Genomic DNA, 19204 nt, shown 5'->3' with positions numbered 1-19204 from the left:
TTAACCCTAAAAAATATTGGAAGAGAATTTTTTTTCCAATCCCTTTCTTGACGGTGTTTGTAACAAGTCTCAAGAGCAACTTAGCCTAAAACTTTACCAGAGACGCAGACGAAAGATAGGGCGTCCTCAATTTTTTATTTTTTATTTTTTTGAGAATGTCCAGCTCACACCTAAAATACACAATCCCCATTGCTCCAGAGGGTGGCTTGTGTAGGTTTTGAAACGATAAAAGGTTTTCTTCACAGCCAGGAGATGATAGCAGTAAACAGGGTCCAAAGAAGTTTGAAGGTTTCTTTGGAGATTCAAAAACTACAAGTTTCAGTTTTGATATTGATTGGGGAAGCAACAGCAATGTTAGAGTCAGATACAATTCAAGGAAAACAGGGCAGCAGTTACATTGGCACAGAATCACAGATACATCATCTCTCAGAAAGTGGCTGCATTTCATTCATTCATTATTCTTTCCTATTTGATTCGTTAACATCAGTTGCCAAATTGGGATTCTGCTCTGAATTTGAATCTACTTTCTGATACAGATAATAACAAGAATTATGTTCCACATGTTATTGGCTAGCAAACACCTTCCCTTCTTAACGATTGTTTCTTTTTTTAGAAAAAAAAAAGGACAAATAATGCAAGAACATGAAGATGTCCATCAAAGAAATGGTCTTGACTAGGTTGTGGAGTGAACATACTACAATCCATTTCCATTTTCTCATGACCAAAATTAAAATGCAGTGTTGGTCTGCTCATTCTGATGTACACTTGCTACCACATAGAAGGTACATAAACCTGTTCTTTCAGATTCTGTGCAGCACTTTCAGTAGGAAAACCTCTCACTCCACCAATCGTCCATTGTGATATGATTCCTGCGGCAATGGCAAACCGAAGCTGCCTCTCCAAAGTATCTTGATTCTCATACATCTCAGGGAAGGTCGTCAGCTTTCTCATAATACCAGCCACAATAGCATCACCAGATCCGGTTCTATCACAAGTGAATGGTGTTATAAGCACATCCTCTGTTCCAACCACCACACCATCAAAAGATGGGGAATAATAGTGAACCCGAAGCGTTCCATCAGTCACAAACAAAAATTTCAATCCCTCATGCCACAATGGAGATATTTCATCACGGGTGTAATGGTAATAATCTCTTCGGTTCTTGGTTTGTTCATAACTATCAGAGTAATATTGAGGCCGGTAGTTTCTCCTCATCTCATAATAATCTTCGTCTAAAAGAAACTCTAGCTCTTGTTTGCTCACCTCAATGATGTCTGCCTGGTTCCAGGCTTTCTCAATCAATTTTCTTGTTTCATCACGGGATCTCCACAGAGGTAAGGGCAAATTCAAATCGAAAAATACAAGCCCACCATGCTTTTTAGACAATTCAATTGCTCCAAAAAGAGATGAATGCATAGAAGGCGATGTTAGAACCTCTGAATTAAAGTGGAAAATCCTGGCCTGCAAGAGAATATGCAAGGAAAAAAACATCATACAAACACATCTGCAGAAAGAACTAGAAATTTTCTTCAGTCAATAAGTCAGGGTTCTTAACATGTATATAACACCCAACCAATCACCTGAAAATTGGGGTTTTCACACCCATTTCAATTCAATGCAAAATCAATTGTCATATAAATTACAAAGCACTTTCCTATGAATTATTGTTAGAACCATGGTGAATTGCATGAAAACCTGCTATGCTATCAAAACAAACGCTATGATATATTAGAATTGTGAGTTCAGATTACCTCTTTGAGCACGGCAATGTTGAGTTCAGAGCTGAGGAGAGAATCCTCTGGCGACTCTTTCACTGTTTCCATCATCATCTTCCCATTCTCAAACTTAATTCTCATATACGAACACCCGGTCCTCGCATTTGAATCAAATTTAACAGCTCGTGTCTGCACTTTCTCCTTATTCATGGTCAAAACCAACTCCTCCCCAAACTCATCCCGCCCAACCTTCCCCATGAAGGCTGCTCTCCCTCCTAATCTGACATGCGATATTGCTACATTTGAAGGCGGCCCACCAGGAGCCCTCACGAACTCCGGCGGGTCCCATTGCAGCATCTTCCACTCCGAATAAATGTCCGGGTGCATCTGGTGCTCCGACACCCGTACCGTAGGTACAAACTCCTTCTGTGCGGCACCGAAGCAACAGATCAGCGGAGGGTCATCGTATGGAAAATCAATCTCATCGTTATTGTCATCAGAGTGCTCAGCTGGTTCTTGTTTTGTGATCTCCACTTCAGCTTCAGTTTGATTCTTTTTTGGCGAACGCTTTGGTCTCGTTGTTTGGGAAGAAGAGGAAGTGGTGGTGCCTTTCTGTCGGCCCCTGCGAGTTGGCTTCGTTGTATCAAGAGCTCCATCCTGTGTGCTAATGGCAGCTCTGAGCGGTTTTGGGTTTTGGGGTTTTTGAAGATGGAATGTAGAAGAGAGGCAAGTGAGTTTGATAGGGTTGAAAAGGATTTGGTAAGATCTTTGAGGTGGAGGAAGAAGGTGAAACGCTGCCATGGTTTGAATACTATGCTAGGGTTTATCCATGAATTTGCCAAATCATCTTCTTCCCAATAGTCTGTTTACTTATCGGGTTGTGATTCGGCCCGAAACAATAGGGTCGGGCCATCATTAGATTGTTTTGAAAATTTTATTAATTAAAAAATATCATTTCAGATAGAATGGTTCCACTTGGGTTTTTTTATTTTATGTTTTTAAAATGAATATTTTAAAATTTTGCAGAATTTTGTTTGATAATTTACATTCATGGGCATTTGAATGGAAAAGGAAACAAAAAAATGATTCCATGGAATTAAATGAAATCATGGGTAAGTTTTCAATTCTTTAAGTTGTGTTTGGTCCCAAAGAAAATAAAATGATTTTTTATTTTATATGTAATTGTCTTATAAAAAAATATAAAGAAAATCAAATATAAGTTAAACTAGTTAAAAATTTATATATATTTTAAATTATTTAATATTATTAAAAAAATTAGGCTAATTCAACCTATGGTAGCCACCCTGAAGGGGGGTGAATATGGTGATGGTCTCTTTTTGCAAATTTAAACTATGTGAATATACGAGATAATTATATGCAAGTATATAATAAAATTGCATATAAAATAAAAAAGTAGGGAAGAGAGAATGCAAACACAAGATTTTATAGTGGTTCGGTGCAACCCGGCCTACATCCACTTTCCTCTAACTTCAATCACAAGTTTGAGGTTCCACTAATTCAAGGCTTCCAAACCAAGCCTTCAAGTAATACAATTGGATTATGGTTCCAATTCACCCTCTTGAACTTTTGGTTCCAAGCACCCTTTACACTTCTCAAGAGATATCCTACTCTTGAACAACTCCTCAAGTAATACCCCATACTTGAGAAACTTCCTCTTAAAGATTTACAAATAAATGATCTCACAAAATCTTAGTATAAAAACTTTAAGCTCAAATGATACAATAAAACTATGATTGAATGGTGCACTAAAGATATGCAAGTTTTAAAATAATGGTGTACTAAAAAACACTCTTCCAAGGCTCAAATATATTCAAGAAAGGTTTGGGAAGGTTAAGCTTTTTAAACAATAAAGATTGAAGCATTTTTATAGAAGAGAAAAACCAAACTACCCGTTTGGGGGTTCGATCGGTTGACTAGCCGTTAGCATTTAATGCTTGACAGGTGACCGTTGAGCCTCAACCGGTTGAACAACCGTTCTAGAAGAAAGAGAAAGTTTTTTGCACCCTCAACCGGTTGAGTTGGGGTCTTCCCGGACCTGGACCGGTTGAGTTGGGGTTGACCCGAACCTCGATCGATTGAGCTGGGGGTCGACCTGGACCTCAACTGGTTGAGCTTGCAGTCGACCGGTTCCTCATCCCGTTCAACCGGTTGAGCCATTTTTTGGCTCAAAAACCAACTTTTTTCAACTTAAAACCTTTTAAAACAAGTCTAAAAAACATTTAATATAAGATTTTAGTTGAAAACATGAAATCATCCGATTCTTAAAATATTTAAAACAAAATAACTCTTGGATGATTTTGATGCATAAGTAAATAATGTAATATCATCAAAATCAAGATTAACCGAACCTTGATTTCACAAATATTTATATCTATGAATTAAAATAAATAAAATAAGTTTGAAATAGTAAATAAAAATAATTTATCGATTTTTAATCTATTTTTTATTTTCTTTCATTTTGTTTTTCCTTTTATTTTTCCTTTATATTTTCTTTATAAAAATTTAATAAAAAAATATGAGGAAAATAAAATAAAAAGAAACGTAGAAGGAAAAAAATGAAAGAAAATAAAAAAAAAATGAAAATATGTTCAAAGTCAATAAATTATTTATACATATTTTTTCAAACTTGTTTCACTTATTTTTCCTCACTATAAAAGAATTAAATAATTTAAAAATATAGAAATTTCTAAATAATTTTAATTAAATTTAATTTCCTTTCATATTTTTTTTTATAGTGAAATCTAAGAAAATTATTTCCCTTAATAATTTTTTCTTTCTTTATTAGTTTCCAAATATAACCTTACAAAACAAGTTATTTCTTTTCTATTTATATTATAATAACAAATAAGGGGATTTGTTTTTTCATTTCAGTTATTTCTTGAAGCAAATAGGATAAAGAGATTCAAATTCAATTTATTTCATCTAAATTTCATTAATTGAATTCTTTTTCCTTCAAAATTTAGTGTCAAATAAACTTTAGTTTTTATTTTTAAAACTTAATGAGATGAATTAAAAACCCAAATTAGAAAGAAAACTATCTCCAAAATTTTAAGGAATATTTTGTACCAATTGGGCAAGTGGATATAAAAAAATGGATTAATCTCGTTTTACAATTATGTATAAAAATATAAGGTTATATTTCCTTTTTATTATAATTTTAGAAATCCGAATAATTAGAATTTTCCATCAATTTCCTCAATTTTATCCCTTAATATTTAGATGTCGAGATCATGTTTAACATACGAGAATAAGAAGTGAGAATTGATATTTTATTTCTTTACTTATCCATTTTCATTTTAGATAACTCAAATGACAAAGAGAATAGAATAAAAATAGGAAAATGATTTCAATGAGAATAAAACCTTGCTTGTAAATGAGGTTTCAATTAATTTTTTACATGAGGTATTTTTATTCTTTCTACAAAAGGAAATGATACATAATATAATAAATTATCATTTCATCCCTTCTATTTCGGTTATGTTTGTGTGATTTTCATTTTTTTTTATTGAGTGACTATTATTTTTTGTCTTAAGGTCTATTTCACCATTTTTTTTTTACACTTATTTTTTAAAAGTTGTTTTTTAAATTAAAGAATAATTTTTTTTTTTTTAGTGTTTTGAAAAAAATAAGGGTATTTGATAAGTTGTTTTTAAAAACACGTTTCAAAAAATAAAAAACCAAAATATTGTGTAAATAAGTTATTTTTAAAAATAATTTTTTATTTTGATTTTGTAAAAAAATATATTAATTCAATTTATATAATATTAACTAAATTTAATTCAATTTTTTTTTAAAATAAAAATAATTTTATAATTACAAATAAATTAAAAAATAGTTTTTATTTTATTTTATAAAATATGAATAATCTTTGTCTATTATTTTTTTTTGTAATTATTAAATTGATTAATAAATGCAAAACTTTAAGTCTTATTTGATTTAAATTACCCAATAAAAAATTGATTCTACTTAAAAGAAAAATAGTAAAATTATTTTATATCAATTTTTGTCTATAAATTTATGGTATTTATTGGGTCTATTTTTAAAGTTTAATAGATTCCTTAAGGAATCCAATTCATTAAGGTTTACCTAATTTGGAATTTAACTAGTAAAAAAATCCATAAAATTATTATTATAGGTAAAAAAAAAAAATCTAACAAATTCATTCAAAGTGAAGTTTAGTTTTTCACTTTCTAGTGTTAATTTCTCTGATTTTGAACCCATGACTTTCTAATACTAATTATATGGATTTTTGAGTTTCAAATTATTTTTAAAATTAATAAATTTTTTGTATTAAGTGGTATTTAATTTTGAATCTATTTGGTTTACAAAAAAATTAGAGAAATATATAGAAATTTAGAAATATAAAGATGATATTTGAAGATTATTGTATTCTACTTTATTTATTATTTATTATTTATTTTTTCATGTTTTCCCTTTGTTATTATAAATGAGTGTAACTTTCACTAATATTTATTTCACTTTATTTGTAAAAAGTGTTTATGGCAAACAACAATTAAGCAGTGAAATAAATTTTGTAAAATATATATATTTTTTAAATTTTTTTTTTAAATCATATGAGCAAGCAAGCTTTTATTATTTAGCCAAAAAAAAAACCTATTTGATTTATTCTTTTATTCAAATGACCTGATGTCCCTCAATTAGCTAAAAAATAGGCCCCATAGATTCATCCATTCAATGGAAATTTTATGTTACTTTGATTTTTATAAAATATCGAGAAAAGAAAAAAAAATTGTTAATGAAAATGATTTTTTTTGTATTTGATTGTCATATGAAAAATACAAAAAAATAAAATAAAATTTAATATAATTAAAACTAGTTAAAAAATAGTAGTTTTTAAATTATTTAATTTTTATAGTGATGAATTAAAATAAATTAAATGAGTTTGGAGTGATGAATGAAAATAATTTACTTTAAATTTATTTATTTTTCTTCCACTTTTTCTCTGTGTCTCCTTTTCCTTCCATTTTCCCTGTAACCAAACATGCTTTAAGTTAAATTTTGATGAATCAAAGATGAAAGATAAAAAGTGCTAGAGTTAATCAGATAATCTAGATTACAAAATTCAAATCCTTTAGATTCTTTCCCTTCCATTCCAAATGCTAAACTTGGATTTCAAGCCAATTCTTTTATTTTCTAGCCAAATCCCTTCATTCCAACAGAATGCAATCTTACCTTCATTCCAAACGCAATGTAAGTGCTATAAAGCCATCTTGCCGAAATTGAGGTTTGCAAATGTCAAAAAAAGACATTACTACCAGAAGTGTAAAACTATTTTTCGGAAGTGTGAGTTCTGCAACACAAACATTGATGGGCGTCAAAGCTATCTGCTTTTTGCATCAAACTAGGGTTAGCCCAGAAAGCGAATTTTGGCAGAATTTCCCTGTGTGTTTAATCCGGACTCTTTTAACTGATTGGCTAGCAGTTTTCCCATTGCTGGAGCAATGGCTGCTGAGGGAAAAAAGGTTTACGTGCAAAAGGAAAGTGGAACATAATAAGATACTTTGACTGAAAACAATGAGAACAGGATTGGAGATACAAGCCTAATACAAGACACAAATGTGATATAGAGGATTCAAGGGTATTAAATTACTGCAGCCAGAACTTCAATTCCAGAAACTCACTCAATTGGGATCATAACCTCATTAGTTCTAAAAGCAGGCAAGGTCCAAGGAGGGTTGTACCTAGCCAACACGAATTCCCCGATCAACTTAAACCCATCTCTCTCCAGGCTCTTCTCCAAGCTCTCCACCTTCGCCCCCACCACCTTCTCCGTTGCCACTCCCCCAAACTTCACCACCCCATATTTCCTCTCCCCCTCCTCCCTAATCACCACTCTTTCATCCACTGGCCTCGGCGCCTCCTCCGCTTTTGTATACTTCGATGGCAACAAAAATTGCATGGTCACCGTCTTCCCTTCTCCTCCCTCGCCGCTCTTGGTCACAACGGGAGCCGTCATTGCAATCTTCTCCGCGTACTTGGTCACCACAGGAGCCGTCATTTCGATCTTCTCGGGCTTGGTGTTCTGGGGATTGCCAAGGGCGCCAATGTAATTGGCCAGGAGAGTGAAGCCGCCATCTTTGTCCCCTCTGAACTGGGACGGATCGTATGTGACTTCCGCAATCACCGTGGGTGGATATTTTCGGATTTCGTAGTCAGCCGACGATTGAATCACTTGGAATTTCGGTGTTTCGACGCAGATCTTCCCAAAGACCATGCCCATCTTCGACAATTGATTTAGCCGTGGAAATGGAGAATTGATGCAGTAGTGCACCCAATGGTTGATGAATTTATAGAGTGGTGTGGCCTCCAGAATACTCCATTGTGTTGCTTGGGAAAGGAGTTAGGGATTGGGGAATTTTCTCGTGGTGAACGAGGGACATGCACTCGTGGACCTGGTTGCTCCACGATTTTACTCGCCTTGGGAGGGGGCTTTTAGCATTACATCAAGTTAAGATTTTTTTTTCTTTTTTTTTTTTTTCTCAAAAAACGTGGTACCAAAAATAATTCTAAAACTGTTGAGGTGAACGGAAAAAACAAATTCAGTATAAAAATATTAAAAACTGATTTATCTTTTTTAACTTGATTTTTTTTTTTTTTTTTTAAAAGATGGATTCGATTTAAGAGAATATTTTTGGTGTAAATCTTAAATTCAAATTTTTTTTTTAAGAAATGATGTTATAAGCTCAAAAGAACTAACTATTCCAAGAGAATTCAATTCATACATAAATTTTCTAATTAATGATGTCATGGGTACGTAAGGATTGACTATTCCGTAGTGTTGCTTGGGGAAGGAGCTAGGGATTGGGGAATCTTCTCGTGGTGAAAGAGAGACACGAACTTGTGGACCTTGCTCTTCTACGATCTTACTACTGTTGCTGTTGGGAGGCGGCTTTTAGCATTACATCAATTTAAGATCTCTCTCTTTTCTCTTTTTATTTTTTTGTGTTTTCAAAAAACATGACACCAAAAATAATTCTAAAACCATTGAGGTGGACAAATAAAACAAATTGACTATAAAAATATTAAAAGGTGGTCTCATTTTTTTTTTCAAAGTATAAAACTTGGTGTAACTTCACGTCTCATCTCCTATACATGGTATCTTAAAATAGAGATACTTATCGGCATCAAAATTTTTGAATGAATTAAATTATCGTTAAATTAGTTTCAAAATAAATATTTTTTGTTGGTATATTAATCAATGAATTATTATTTTTAATTAAAAAATTTAAAATTAAAACTTAGAGATTCTAAATTTAATTATTTAGTTTCACATATAAATAACGGTGATTTTCTTTAATAAATGAACTTTTAAAAATCAATAAAAAATTTCACACAAGAAAAAATATTTCATAAATAAAAAAAATCTTAACAAAATATCTTGCAAGGCTGAAACAAAATTGTCATACACGTTATCTTTGTCATTAATGAGTTTATTCAAGAACAACTCGCTTTTGAACTTTTATTGATCTCTAAATTCAAAAAAACGTTTTTATCGTCGTTTTTCAAATTGTGATTAAGATTAATGAATCATATGAAATATTTTTTTTTTTTTGTAAAATAAAGTAACACAACGATTATATCCCTACAATTAATTTTAATAAAAAAATTGTTTTGTATTTTTTTTTTTATTGTTTTGCTTGCATTTGGAATTCATTCCATAAACCTATTATCAATAAAAATAATATAAAAAATTTGTTGAAAATAGCAAAAAGCGTTAGTGGTGATTGTTGAATAAATTTTCGTTCTCAATTGGATTAAAAACTTAAATACGAGATGATTGGTTCACAATAAAATTGAAAGAAAATGTAAGAAAAAAGAAAATAGGGAAGATAACTAAAAAGAAATAATATAGAATGGACTTAAACCTAGTAAATTATTTTTAAATCTTAATTCAAACTTATTTCATTTATTTAATTCATCTATATAAAAATTAAATAATTTAAAATATATAAATTTTTAACTAATTTTAATTATATTTGATCTTTTTTCATATGATAATCAAACATAAAAAAAATCACTATCCTTAACACGAATTTTATTTTCTTAATATATTTTGGAAATCAAACATAACCCAAATGCATTTGGGTCATCACACTTTTCATGTAAAGTCTTTTTTACCATAGCACCATAAATAGAGCAATGTCTAGTACATAGTAATTTCAATCTAAACGAGTTTGTACAATCATAAAATCATACTTTTTCTTAAAAAAAACAAAATACAGATTAACTTGCATTTTTAAAAACGAATTAAGTGTAAAATAAATATATGATTAAAATTGTCATATTTTTATAATTATTTTCTAATAAATGGTTAAAAAAAATCCAAACAACACAAATTTGAAGTCAAATATGAATATCTTATTAATTTAATAAAATAAGAGCAAATTTGTAATCTCAATTCGACACCTTAAAATTTCAAACCATTATAATGAAAATAAAATTTATTATTCCTGCCTGTTGTTATTTTGTTTCTAAATTTTGTAAATTTATTTCATAAAATATAGAAATCGAGATTACTCTGGGTATAACCATGGATTAGGATAGAATGGGTTATAGGCCTATGGCCCACATAATCCGGGTATGAATGGATGGATACCCGACTACTCTTAACGCCTCCCGTCAGTGGGCGTTAGGGCAAACCCAACTCAACAACGGAGCATATAAGAAGAAAGAGGTGCAGAGCAACGATTCAGAAAGCACCTAACCATTTCAAAGTCGTTTCAGATCTACCGTTAAACCCCCGATCCCTAGTAGGTCATCTCTCTGCTACTTCACTTTCCTTCGTATGCCTTGCTATTGGAGAGAAATTTCTGGCGACACTTCTCTCTGTGATGATTTTTCAAAATCATTTGATTTTCTTTTTATTTTGTTTCGATTTTTTAATTCTATATTATCTTATTTTTTGAATGTGTTGATTGCGTTCGTGTGTCTATGAATCGATGATGTTACTATGAAACTGCGTTATCTATCTGAAACATCCTAATAGGGATTGGAGATAATCATAGCATCCTGAGATCCATTTTCATTCCTTTTTTTGTGTTTCTTGATCTAAGGAGATGCGCCAAAGTCATAGCAGTGAGCGACTCTATATTTGTTTTTGTTCTTTTTTTTCATTGTGTTTAATTGAAAACAAATTTTCGTTGGCATACAATTTTATTTTATTTTTTTTGATTTAAACTTTTTGTAATTTAATAATTCTCAAAAGCAACATTGTCGGAGATGGATGCTTGCTGTTTATCATCTTTATTAATATTTTGCTGAATATATTGTGATAGTTGTTTCATGCTTTTGGTTCTTTTTGCTGTGTGAATCGCAGGCATATTGGCTTTTGTTTGCTTTGTTTCAGTATTAATTCAATGGATCTAAATAAGCATCGATGATGACTTACTTCCTTTGTTATCCTTGCACTATGATTGCTAGTGATGAAACTTATAGGGACAGTTCAATCTGAGATGCTCTTCTTCTTCTTCTATTTTTATTTTCTACCTTTTTTCTTTATTTTATAGTTACTTGTTTTCTATCTGCATTTAGCTACAAACTATCCATTTTTTTGGATCAGTGATGTTACTAATGAACTGCGTTATCTATCTGCAACTCCCCAAAAGGGATTGAAGATAAATGTGATAGCCTGAGATCTTACTGCTTTGTATTAGTATTATTTATATCCTCATTTTTGTGTTTTTTTTATGTTCTCTGATTTAAGAGTTGGAAGTTAAATCCCTCTGTATTAGTAATTTGCACATGGTCATTTTTTAATTTTAATGGAATTACACAAATTTTCTTGGGAAAATTTACTGGCTCTTATTGTTCACTATGAAGTGTATTATTTGCTCACATTCCGGTGTTTCAGTGAACTTAATGTGATTGATGAACATAAAAAGTTATCACCGACTTAGATCGCGGTTGGTTGAATTTGCTGCAGGCTTTTTTAGCCTTCCGCTTAGAACTTCATCCCAACCCGGACATTGATTACACCTTGCCAAATTCTTGTGGCATATTTTTGGTTCCTTGTACTCCTTGTTTGCGGAGGACACGACCAATATTGCAAGGGTTCTCATTGTTCCTATTTGCAGAAGACACCAATATGTTGTCTGAAGCTGCACAAAAGCATAACTTTTGGGGGCAAAATCTGCTTTTTCTTCTAAATTTGAATTCTTTTTCGGGAAGGATTTGTTCATTCGATTTATGGTTTTGTAGGAGGTAGGTCAAATGGTAAGTTCGGGAAATTATGATGGTGCAATATTGGACTTCATTGAAGTTGGGAAATTATGATCATATATTATATGACCGACCACACAGTATAAGACTTCATTGCATTTGCACGGTGCTGTAATAGACAAACAAAACAAAAACACGAACATCAGAAACAAAGGGCCGGGAACCATTTCTAAATCAGTTCTTAAAAAATAATTTTTGAGTATAGGTGTAAAATAAAATTCAGATATCTTTTCAGAACAAAAGATTGCGATAATTGAAAATGTTTTCAACCAGCATTTGAATTTTTCAATAGTTTTGTATTTAAGATATTTATTTTTAATTATTGTTTTATATAAATGCTAAAAAAAGTGAAAGTAACTTAAATATGATTGAGGTGAAAATGATTAAATCGAATTGAGTTTCTTAAATAATATCATGTTTATAGCAATAAAAAAGTAACCAAAATCTCAAACATGCTCTGTGAGGTATTCTATTTACGGAAACTATGTAGCTAATAATCAACAAATTTACAATGCAGTTTCTGCAATATTCAACATATTTGTCTGCCCAGCAAAATCATTTGTCCCATTGGTTTTGGACCAACAGCAACCCTACGAGTTTCTGCAATGCGATGCCTTCATTGAAGGCTCCACCCTCTACAGCACAATTCAATTTCCAGATTGAAACTACTGCTTGATGGCAGCATGGTGTGCTGATGCCCGCTGTCATTCTAATAATTTTAAAATCCCTAAAACCCTTACTGCTGAATTTTCATTTGGCCGTTCCTTTTTTGTCCTTTTCATTTGAATAAATCTGAAACGTCCATATGAATTCCACCAATCTAGAATTTCAAAATTAGCTACTTAAAATTTGAATTTTGAATTTGAATTTTGAAATTGTAATGGACTGAATCCAACCGTTGATGAGTTATCGCTTCAGCTTACAGCACATTTCCACACATTCACACCAATCCGATCCCGCTTTCATTTCAAACAAATTAAACCACAGTTGCCTAGTTGCTATAAATATTCCTCCGTCCCCACAACCTTTTCTCTCAATTATTTCTCTGTTTTTCTCTCTGGTTTTTTTGTCGATCGAAGATGCGAGAGATTCTGCACATCCAAGGAGGCCAGTGCGGCAACCAGATCGGTGCCAAATTCTGGGAAGTGGTATGCGCCGAGCACGGCATCGACGTGACCGGACGGTACCAAGGGGATTCGGAGCTTCAGCTAGAGAGGATTAATGTGTATTACAACGAGGCTAGTTGTGGGAGGTTTGTGCCGAGGGCGGTCCTTATGGATCTTGAGCCAGGCACCATGGATAGCATCCGATCCGGGATGTACGGTCAGATTTTCCGGCCGGATAACTTTGTTTTCGGTCAATCTGGTGCCGGGAACAACTGGGCTAAGGGGCATTATACAGAAGGGGCGGAGTTGATCGACGCGGTGCTTGATGTTGTTCGAAAGGAGGCAGAGAACTGTGATTGCTTGCAGGGTTTGTGATTGGATCTCTCTTTTGCTTGTGTTGGTATTGCTGTTATTTTGCTTTTGTATTGATGTTGCTTTGCTTTTCAGGTTTCCAGGTGTGCCATTCTCTAGGAGGTGGAACTGGATCTGGCATGGGTACTCTTTTGATTTCAAAGATCAGGGAGGAATACCCTGATCGAATGATGCTTACTTTCTCTGTTTTCCCCTCTCCCAAGGTCTCTGATACGGTGGTAGAACCATACAACGCAACCCTATCTGTCCATCAATTGGTTGAAAATGCAGATGAGTGTATGGTTCTTGATAATGAAGCTCTTTACGACATTTGCTTCCGAACCCTCAAGCTTACCACTCCAAGCTGTATGATCTTCAACCCCTGTTTTGCCCCAATCTCATAGGGTGTTTTTTCTTTTTCTTTTTCTTTTTCCTTTTCGTTTTTTGTCAGTCAACTGATTATCATGATTTTATTTTGGGCAGTTGGCGATCTGAATCATCTGATTTCTGCAACAATGTCTGGAGTGACCTGCTGTTTGCGTTTCCCGGGTCAGCTGAATTCTGACCTTAGAAAACTTGCCGTAAATCTCATCCCATTCCCTCGGCTCCACTTCTTCATGGTGGGTTTTGCGCCTCTCACCTCCCGTGGTTCCCAGCAGTACAGAGCCCTGACAGTGCCGGAACTGACACAACAAATGTGGGATTCAAAGAACATGATGTGTGCAGCTGACCCACGACATGGCCGGTATCTGACAGCATCCGCCATGTTCAGGGGCAAGATGAGCACCAAGGAAGTTGATGAACAGATTCTCAATGTCCAGAACAAGAATTCTTCCTACTTTGTGGAATGGATACCAAATAATGTAAAATCAACAGTCTGTGATATCCCACCTACAGGCCTGAAGATGGCATCAACCTTCATCGGGAACTCAACATCCATACAAGAAATGTTCCGCAGGGTGAGCGAGCAGTTCACAGCTATGTTCAGAAGGAAGGCCTTCTTGCACTGGTACACAGGCGAAGGTATGGACGAGATGGAGTTCACAGAAGCAGAGAGCAACATGAATGATTTGGTAGCCGAGTATCAGCAGTACCAAGATGCCACAGCCGACGAGGAGGGAGACTATGAGGATGAAGAGGAAGAAGAACTCCATGACATGTGATGTTGAATTAGGCGGTTCTGTGTTTACTCCCAGTTGCCGGTCTCTGTTAAGAGAATGGGTTATTCTGGGTTAGCTGTATGACGACATATCATTCCAACAATGTTTTTGATTTTGCTTCTTTTCTTTAGGGGCTTGCTGAGAAAAGAGTAGTATTTATATTTGATATATAAGCAGTCAACTATTGGGATGGATCTATCTTAGTTCTACTTCTATTTATGAAGATAGTGTATTGCTTTTTTGTTCTTGGTGGATCATAGTATTGTTCCATCATTATCGACACTTGCTCATCAAATCTATTTTGCAATTCTTGTCTCTTAGAAGATATGCAATGCTCTGATTTAAGAGAACAGAAGCAGATTTCCCATTTGGGTCCAACTGAGGGAAAACTCCCAACCTGCAATATGTGATGATTTCTGATGCTAACGACCAGGAATTTAGAGCACAGTCGAACACAACAATTCAAGGTTAATAACATTGTCAAAATATTGGGTAATTCGAATCAGGGGTACTGAACACCTCAATCAAAGAGAGGAGAGGAGGGTTACCATTATAACAACTAGAAGGGGGTAGGAATTTCAAGCTATTCAAATTCAGTAAGGATTAGGGGATTTGGAAGCTGAAGGAAAAAAGTCCTTTCCTTTCGCTTCAGTGGGAAAAACCATACTAAAAATGCCAAAGCTGTAAACAGAGATGCTAAGTAGAGAATTGCAATACTGTAAACAGAGATGCTAAGTAGAGAGAATTGCAAAACTGTGATCAGTTTTTTGAGAATTAATCTGAAAACATCCGCAAGCTGTTGTTGAAAGCCCCTTACCATCAGGAAATATGTAACATAAGGTACATTTGCTGATTGATAATGGAATTACAACCACACAATACAACCATAAGAATACAAGAACAAAACAAAAAGACCGTGAATTTACAACACAAAGCCTCCAACACAACCCCCACCTCAAACGTCTACTTCCCTCCATTTTGGATGGATTTATCTACAATTACATTGACCTTCTTGTACTCGAATTCCACGGGGCGCATGACAAACTCCTCCGGCACCGGCACCACCGGGCGCCTATTCCCAAATATGGTGCACAAGAACAAGGCAATAAAAGCTCCTAATGCCCCACACCCAGTGCCAAAAATAAGGGCAGCAAGTACCCTCAAAAGACAAGCCCTCTTCTCGTGAACTGTCTGAGGCCTCATGTCCTCTTTCAAAGTTTTCGGATCTAATGGCTGTGAATGCATCCAATGTGGAACAGGCCTTGTATTAAAACTCCATGAATAGACTACACACGTCTGAGACGAGTTCCCACTTGAAGAACTGAACCCCACATACACCTCATCCTCATTCCACATTTCTGACAGGTCAATTGGGTGAGAGATGAAGGGACTTACGGGCCTGATATCCCCAAATTTACTCAATCTTACCTCTAATCGCTTCGACCCTGCCTCGTAGTCGATCCAACAATTCAATCTCTCCCCATTGTTCAATACCAAATCGATCGAGGACACATTGCTCACTGTAACTGATACGAGATTAGCTACATCAACCCCCACATGGTTCCCATTCGAATAACCATGTTGAGCATCCCTCGGCGTGTCAAATTCAACGGCAAAAACCCTAATTGCTGTCTCCTTCAACCCATGTGAGAGCCCAAAAGAACTACCGTTAAGCACGTTCAAAGGAAACCCACTTGGGAACACAGCAAAAGCCAAACCGCCGCCATTTCCAGGCGACATCGAGAAGGAGAAATACGTGGAAAAAGAAACCGAGTTTCTGGGGTTTCCTTCAACGACCCTGACGGGTCTCTTGTATACGAAGCGTCCAGCGCTTGAACTCGCTGGGCCCGAGAGCTGGACCGAAGAGCCGCCATTAACGACCTTGGCATCACCGTACAGAGCAAAATCGGACTCAAAACTCGGATCTTTTCCGAAACTGTTCAAGGAAAAAGAGAGAATGGGGACGGCAGATAATGCCCTGAAGAAGAAAACGATCAATGAAAGGGTAGTGAGGTAGGTGGAAAGGGAAGGTGAAGCCATGGCAGAAGTGGGCTGGAGGTGGATCTGGGCGTTGTGGGGAGGAATCTAGGGTTTTTGGATTGATCGCATCTGCTAAATTTTGTTAGTTTAGGGTTTGAGAGGAGAAGTGAGGGTGGGGTTGCTCGAAGGCCGGGAAAATTAAATACGTTTACTTCTGTGAATTCACTTTCTCTCAGTGCTTGCTGAGTGAGGGAATATAATAAAGGGTTTCTTTTTTGCAGCTGTCTTCTCCACTTTTGGTAGAATTTGCAACCATACTCCTCTTCCTTTACTTATTCGCGTAATTGCCCCACTTGATTTTTGCTAAAATTCCGCTTTCCCCCCCACTTCCCCCTTACACATCCCTCGTTGCCCTGATAAGGGGAAATCGTAAGTTGTAAACCTACTTGTTAACTTAAAGTTGAATAACTTTTATCTAAAAAGAAAAAATGACATGTGCCTGCCACCTCTGCCCTTTTCGCAGTGTCGATGAGGGTATTTTTGCAAACATAATGTCAAGGCGGCGAATATAATAAAATTTATAGGATTTGCATGGCATGATGTCATTTTAATATACAAATATAAGTAACATGAGAACCCAAACGCAAATATGTAGAATATGAGGATGCATTTGCAAAGCAATCAAAGTTAGTGGAAGTATCACAATAGAAAGAAGAGGGCCTATGTTGTTATGTGTTAGTGTTACTACCCAGGAGGCACGCACCCTCCATGCCCTTGATCCATTATGTACAGCTGTTAATACCAGACCGCGAGTCAATAATTTTCTGTACTTCCAGGAGAGTCCCCCACTTCTTTTTCATTTTTATTTCCTTGGTTTATTATTTTGTTTTTAGATTTAAAAATTTTGGTCTCTATCACAAAAGTAGAGTATTAAAGTTTTGTGGGGGCAAAAAGGATGAGTTTTCATGGAGGGCCCAGTCTAAATGGCGCGGCGTGCGTAGAGATACACCATGTCGTGGCGTTTATCCAACACACAACAAAGGTGTTGTGCACTGTGCCCACTTTAGCAAACTCTTTACAGTAAAAAACTAATGTGCGCGTGCTTTTGTGATTTTGATATGGTAACGGATAGGTTCCGAAAGGAAAAGGCACAGACAGCTGAGAAGGAGACAAGTGAGCCTGGCAACGAACAGGACAGGTCAGTGTTGCATTTAACGAACGTTCCGTTGAGCCATTTTCTGTGCAGAGGATAGGCTGCGTCCCACTCTTGTGTAGGTACTCGCCAGGAGAGATTCCACATCCTTGAAATTGGTGATCCGATCATCGTAGGAGTTGACACCAACATTAAATACAATCACGTTTTGAAGATCGATGTAGGGCCCATGCGATTCTCCATTCAATAAAGGCCCTCCTCTGCAATTATTTTCAAATGCTGTGGGTCGTGATTTGTGGTGGGACCCTCCAATTAAAATTCCACCCTCCACGTCGTACTACTTTTTTTCCTTTTTTTGGGAGAATTATGTTTTGGGCCAGTTGGGCCCAAAAATTAATAAAAGATCCTCCAAACACCTATAATTGATTGAAAGGATATAAGGTTGGAATAGATAAAAATACCCCTTTTTACTTACACCCATCATTTTGTCTTTATACCACTACTCTTTACATGCCCCATCCATAAAATTCTCATTTATTTAATTATTTTTTTATTTTTTATTATTTTTTAAACTCCTTTAAAATTAATTGAAAAATCAACATTATTTTCTATTTTTAAATTATAAATAAATAAAAATTATATTAATGATTCAAAAATTATTTTGGAACATACTTTTGGAAAAAATATTAATTTAAATGAATAAAAATTATTTTTTACATTTTACAAGTAAATAATTTAATGATTAAAACACTATTTAAAATAAATATATTTACTATTTTTTTTCTTTTATACTAAAAAGTATTTTAAAGTTTATTTTTTTTATTATTATAAAATAAAAAGTTTAAAGTTTTTTTTTCAATTTTTTTCTTTCCATAGTTTAATAATTTTTTGAACATAGACTTTTGTAATAAGTTATATGAATGTTCCAAATTTGTTTATTAAGGAATTTTTTTAATGATTTGAATTAATTGAAAATTTATTGAAATGAGAAAAAAGAAAAAGAGAGAAAGAGGATAGATGAAGAGTTTTTATTTTAAATATCCAACTAAAATGTTTTCGTATATAGAAATGGATTATATCAATACATAGTATAGTAGAGATTGATTTTTTTCTCGTACAAAAGGGTTAAATGATATGTTTACTCATTTTAAATAAAAACAAGTAGTTAAAAATTATATAGATTATGTTTGAGATTGGTTTTAAAATATTTTTTCTAGTTTTTATTATTTTTTTATTTTAAAAAATTATTTTTATTTTCTATATTGTCTCTTTTTGAAAATACATTTAATTAAAAAAATGAAAAATATTTTTAAAAATGAAAATTGAAGACCTTGTTTAATACTAAGATAATAAAAAGAATTAAATTTCATTTATTAATTATTCTTTTTTATTTTTAAAATATAATATGTTCACAATTAAATAAAGGAATTGGTCAATTGTATATTTTTTTTCACAAAAATGTAATATGTTCATAAAAAA

General features: G+C 34.0%; 4 protein-coding genes and 3 non-coding genes across 7 annotated transcripts; 4 read left to right on the top strand and 3 right to left on the bottom strand.

The window, feature by feature from the left end:
* Positions 1-509: 509 nt before the first annotated feature.
* LOC100259720 (fructokinase-like 1, chloroplastic) lies at positions 510-2578 on the bottom strand. Its single transcript, XM_002273540.5, has 2 exons — positions 1752-2578; positions 510-1461 (listed from the first exon to the last, which is right to left on the bottom strand). Exons 1-2 carry the CDS (start codon positions 2514-2516, stop codon positions 769-771), a joined length of 1458 nt encoding a protein of 485 aa, XP_002273576.2. The 5' UTR covers positions 2517-2578; the 3' UTR covers positions 510-768.
* A 4661-nt stretch (positions 2579-7239) lies between these two features.
* On the bottom strand, positions 7240-8187 carry LOC100853041 (heme-binding-like protein At3g10130, chloroplastic). The gene has a single exon (XM_003632613.4). It carries the CDS (start codon positions 7975-7977, stop codon positions 7375-7377), a length of 603 nt encoding a protein of 200 aa, XP_003632661.1. The 5' UTR covers positions 7978-8187; the 3' UTR covers positions 7240-7374.
* A 2266-nt stretch (positions 8188-10453) lies between these two features.
* LOC100258042 (tubulin beta-2 chain) lies at positions 10454-14788 on the top strand. The gene is made up of 4 exons (XM_010655914.3): positions 10454-10507; positions 12493-13448; positions 13529-13798; positions 13916-14788. Exons 2-4 carry the CDS (start codon positions 13055-13057, stop codon positions 14593-14595), a joined length of 1344 nt encoding a protein of 447 aa, XP_010654216.1. The 5' UTR covers positions 10454-10507; positions 12493-13054; the 3' UTR covers positions 14596-14788.
* Positions 10688-10778, top strand: LOC132254229 (small nucleolar RNA snoR27). The gene has a single exon (XR_009466505.1). It is a non-coding gene; the product is annotated as a small nucleolar RNA snoR27 (small nucleolar RNA).
* Positions 11125-11215, top strand: LOC132254227 (small nucleolar RNA snoR26). Its single transcript, XR_009466503.1, has one exon. It is a non-coding gene; the product is annotated as a small nucleolar RNA snoR26 (small nucleolar RNA).
* Positions 11307-11397, top strand: LOC132254230 (small nucleolar RNA snoR27). Its single transcript, XR_009466506.1, has one exon. It is a non-coding gene; the product is annotated as a small nucleolar RNA snoR27 (small nucleolar RNA).
* A 549-nt stretch (positions 14789-15337) lies between the features above and the next one.
* LOC100252911 (L-type lectin-domain containing receptor kinase VIII.2) lies at positions 15338-16966 on the bottom strand. Its single transcript, XM_002276746.4, has one exon. It carries the CDS (start codon positions 16630-16632, stop codon positions 15556-15558), a length of 1077 nt encoding a protein of 358 aa, XP_002276782.1. The 5' UTR covers positions 16633-16966; the 3' UTR covers positions 15338-15555.
* Positions 16967-19204: the final 2238 nt, after the last annotated feature.

This window comes from Vitis vinifera, chromosome 8, assembly GCF_030704535.1.
Source record: "Vitis vinifera cultivar Pinot Noir 40024 chromosome 8, ASM3070453v1".
Lineage (NCBI taxonomy): Eukaryota > Viridiplantae > Streptophyta > Magnoliopsida > Vitales > Vitaceae > Vitis > Vitis vinifera.
The sequence above is the reverse complement of the archived record's forward strand: the minus strand, read 5'-3'. Positions and strand labels throughout refer to the sequence as shown.

Excerpts from the sequence above, each read along its gene's own strand:
- LOC100252911 (XM_002276746.4), bottom strand. The coding sequence starts at position 16,632 with ATGGCTTCACCTTCCCTTTCCACCTACCTCACTACCCTTTCATTGATC.
- LOC100259720 (XM_002273540.5), bottom strand. The coding sequence starts at position 2,516 with ATGGCAGCGTTTCACCTTCTTCCTCCACCTCAAAGATCTTACCAAATC. Across the intron at positions 1,462-1,751 it reads ACATTGCCGTGCTCAAAGAG|GCCAGGATTTTCCACTTTAA; the intron begins GTAATCTGAACT and ends ATTCTCTTGCAG.
- LOC100258042 (XM_010655914.3), top strand. The coding sequence starts at position 13,055 with ATGCGAGAGATTCTGCACATCCAAGGAGGCCAGTGCGGCAACCAGATC. Across the intron at positions 13,449-13,528 it reads GAACTGTGATTGCTTGCAGG|GTTTCCAGGTGTGCCATTCT; the intron begins GTTTGTGATTGG and ends TTTGCTTTTCAG. Across the intron at positions 13,799-13,915 it reads CAAGCTTACCACTCCAAGCT|TTGGCGATCTGAATCATCTG; the intron begins GTATGATCTTCA and ends TATTTTGGGCAG.
- LOC100853041 (XM_003632613.4), bottom strand. The coding sequence starts at position 7,977 with ATGGGCATGGTCTTTGGGAAGATCTGCGTCGAAACACCGAAATTCCAA.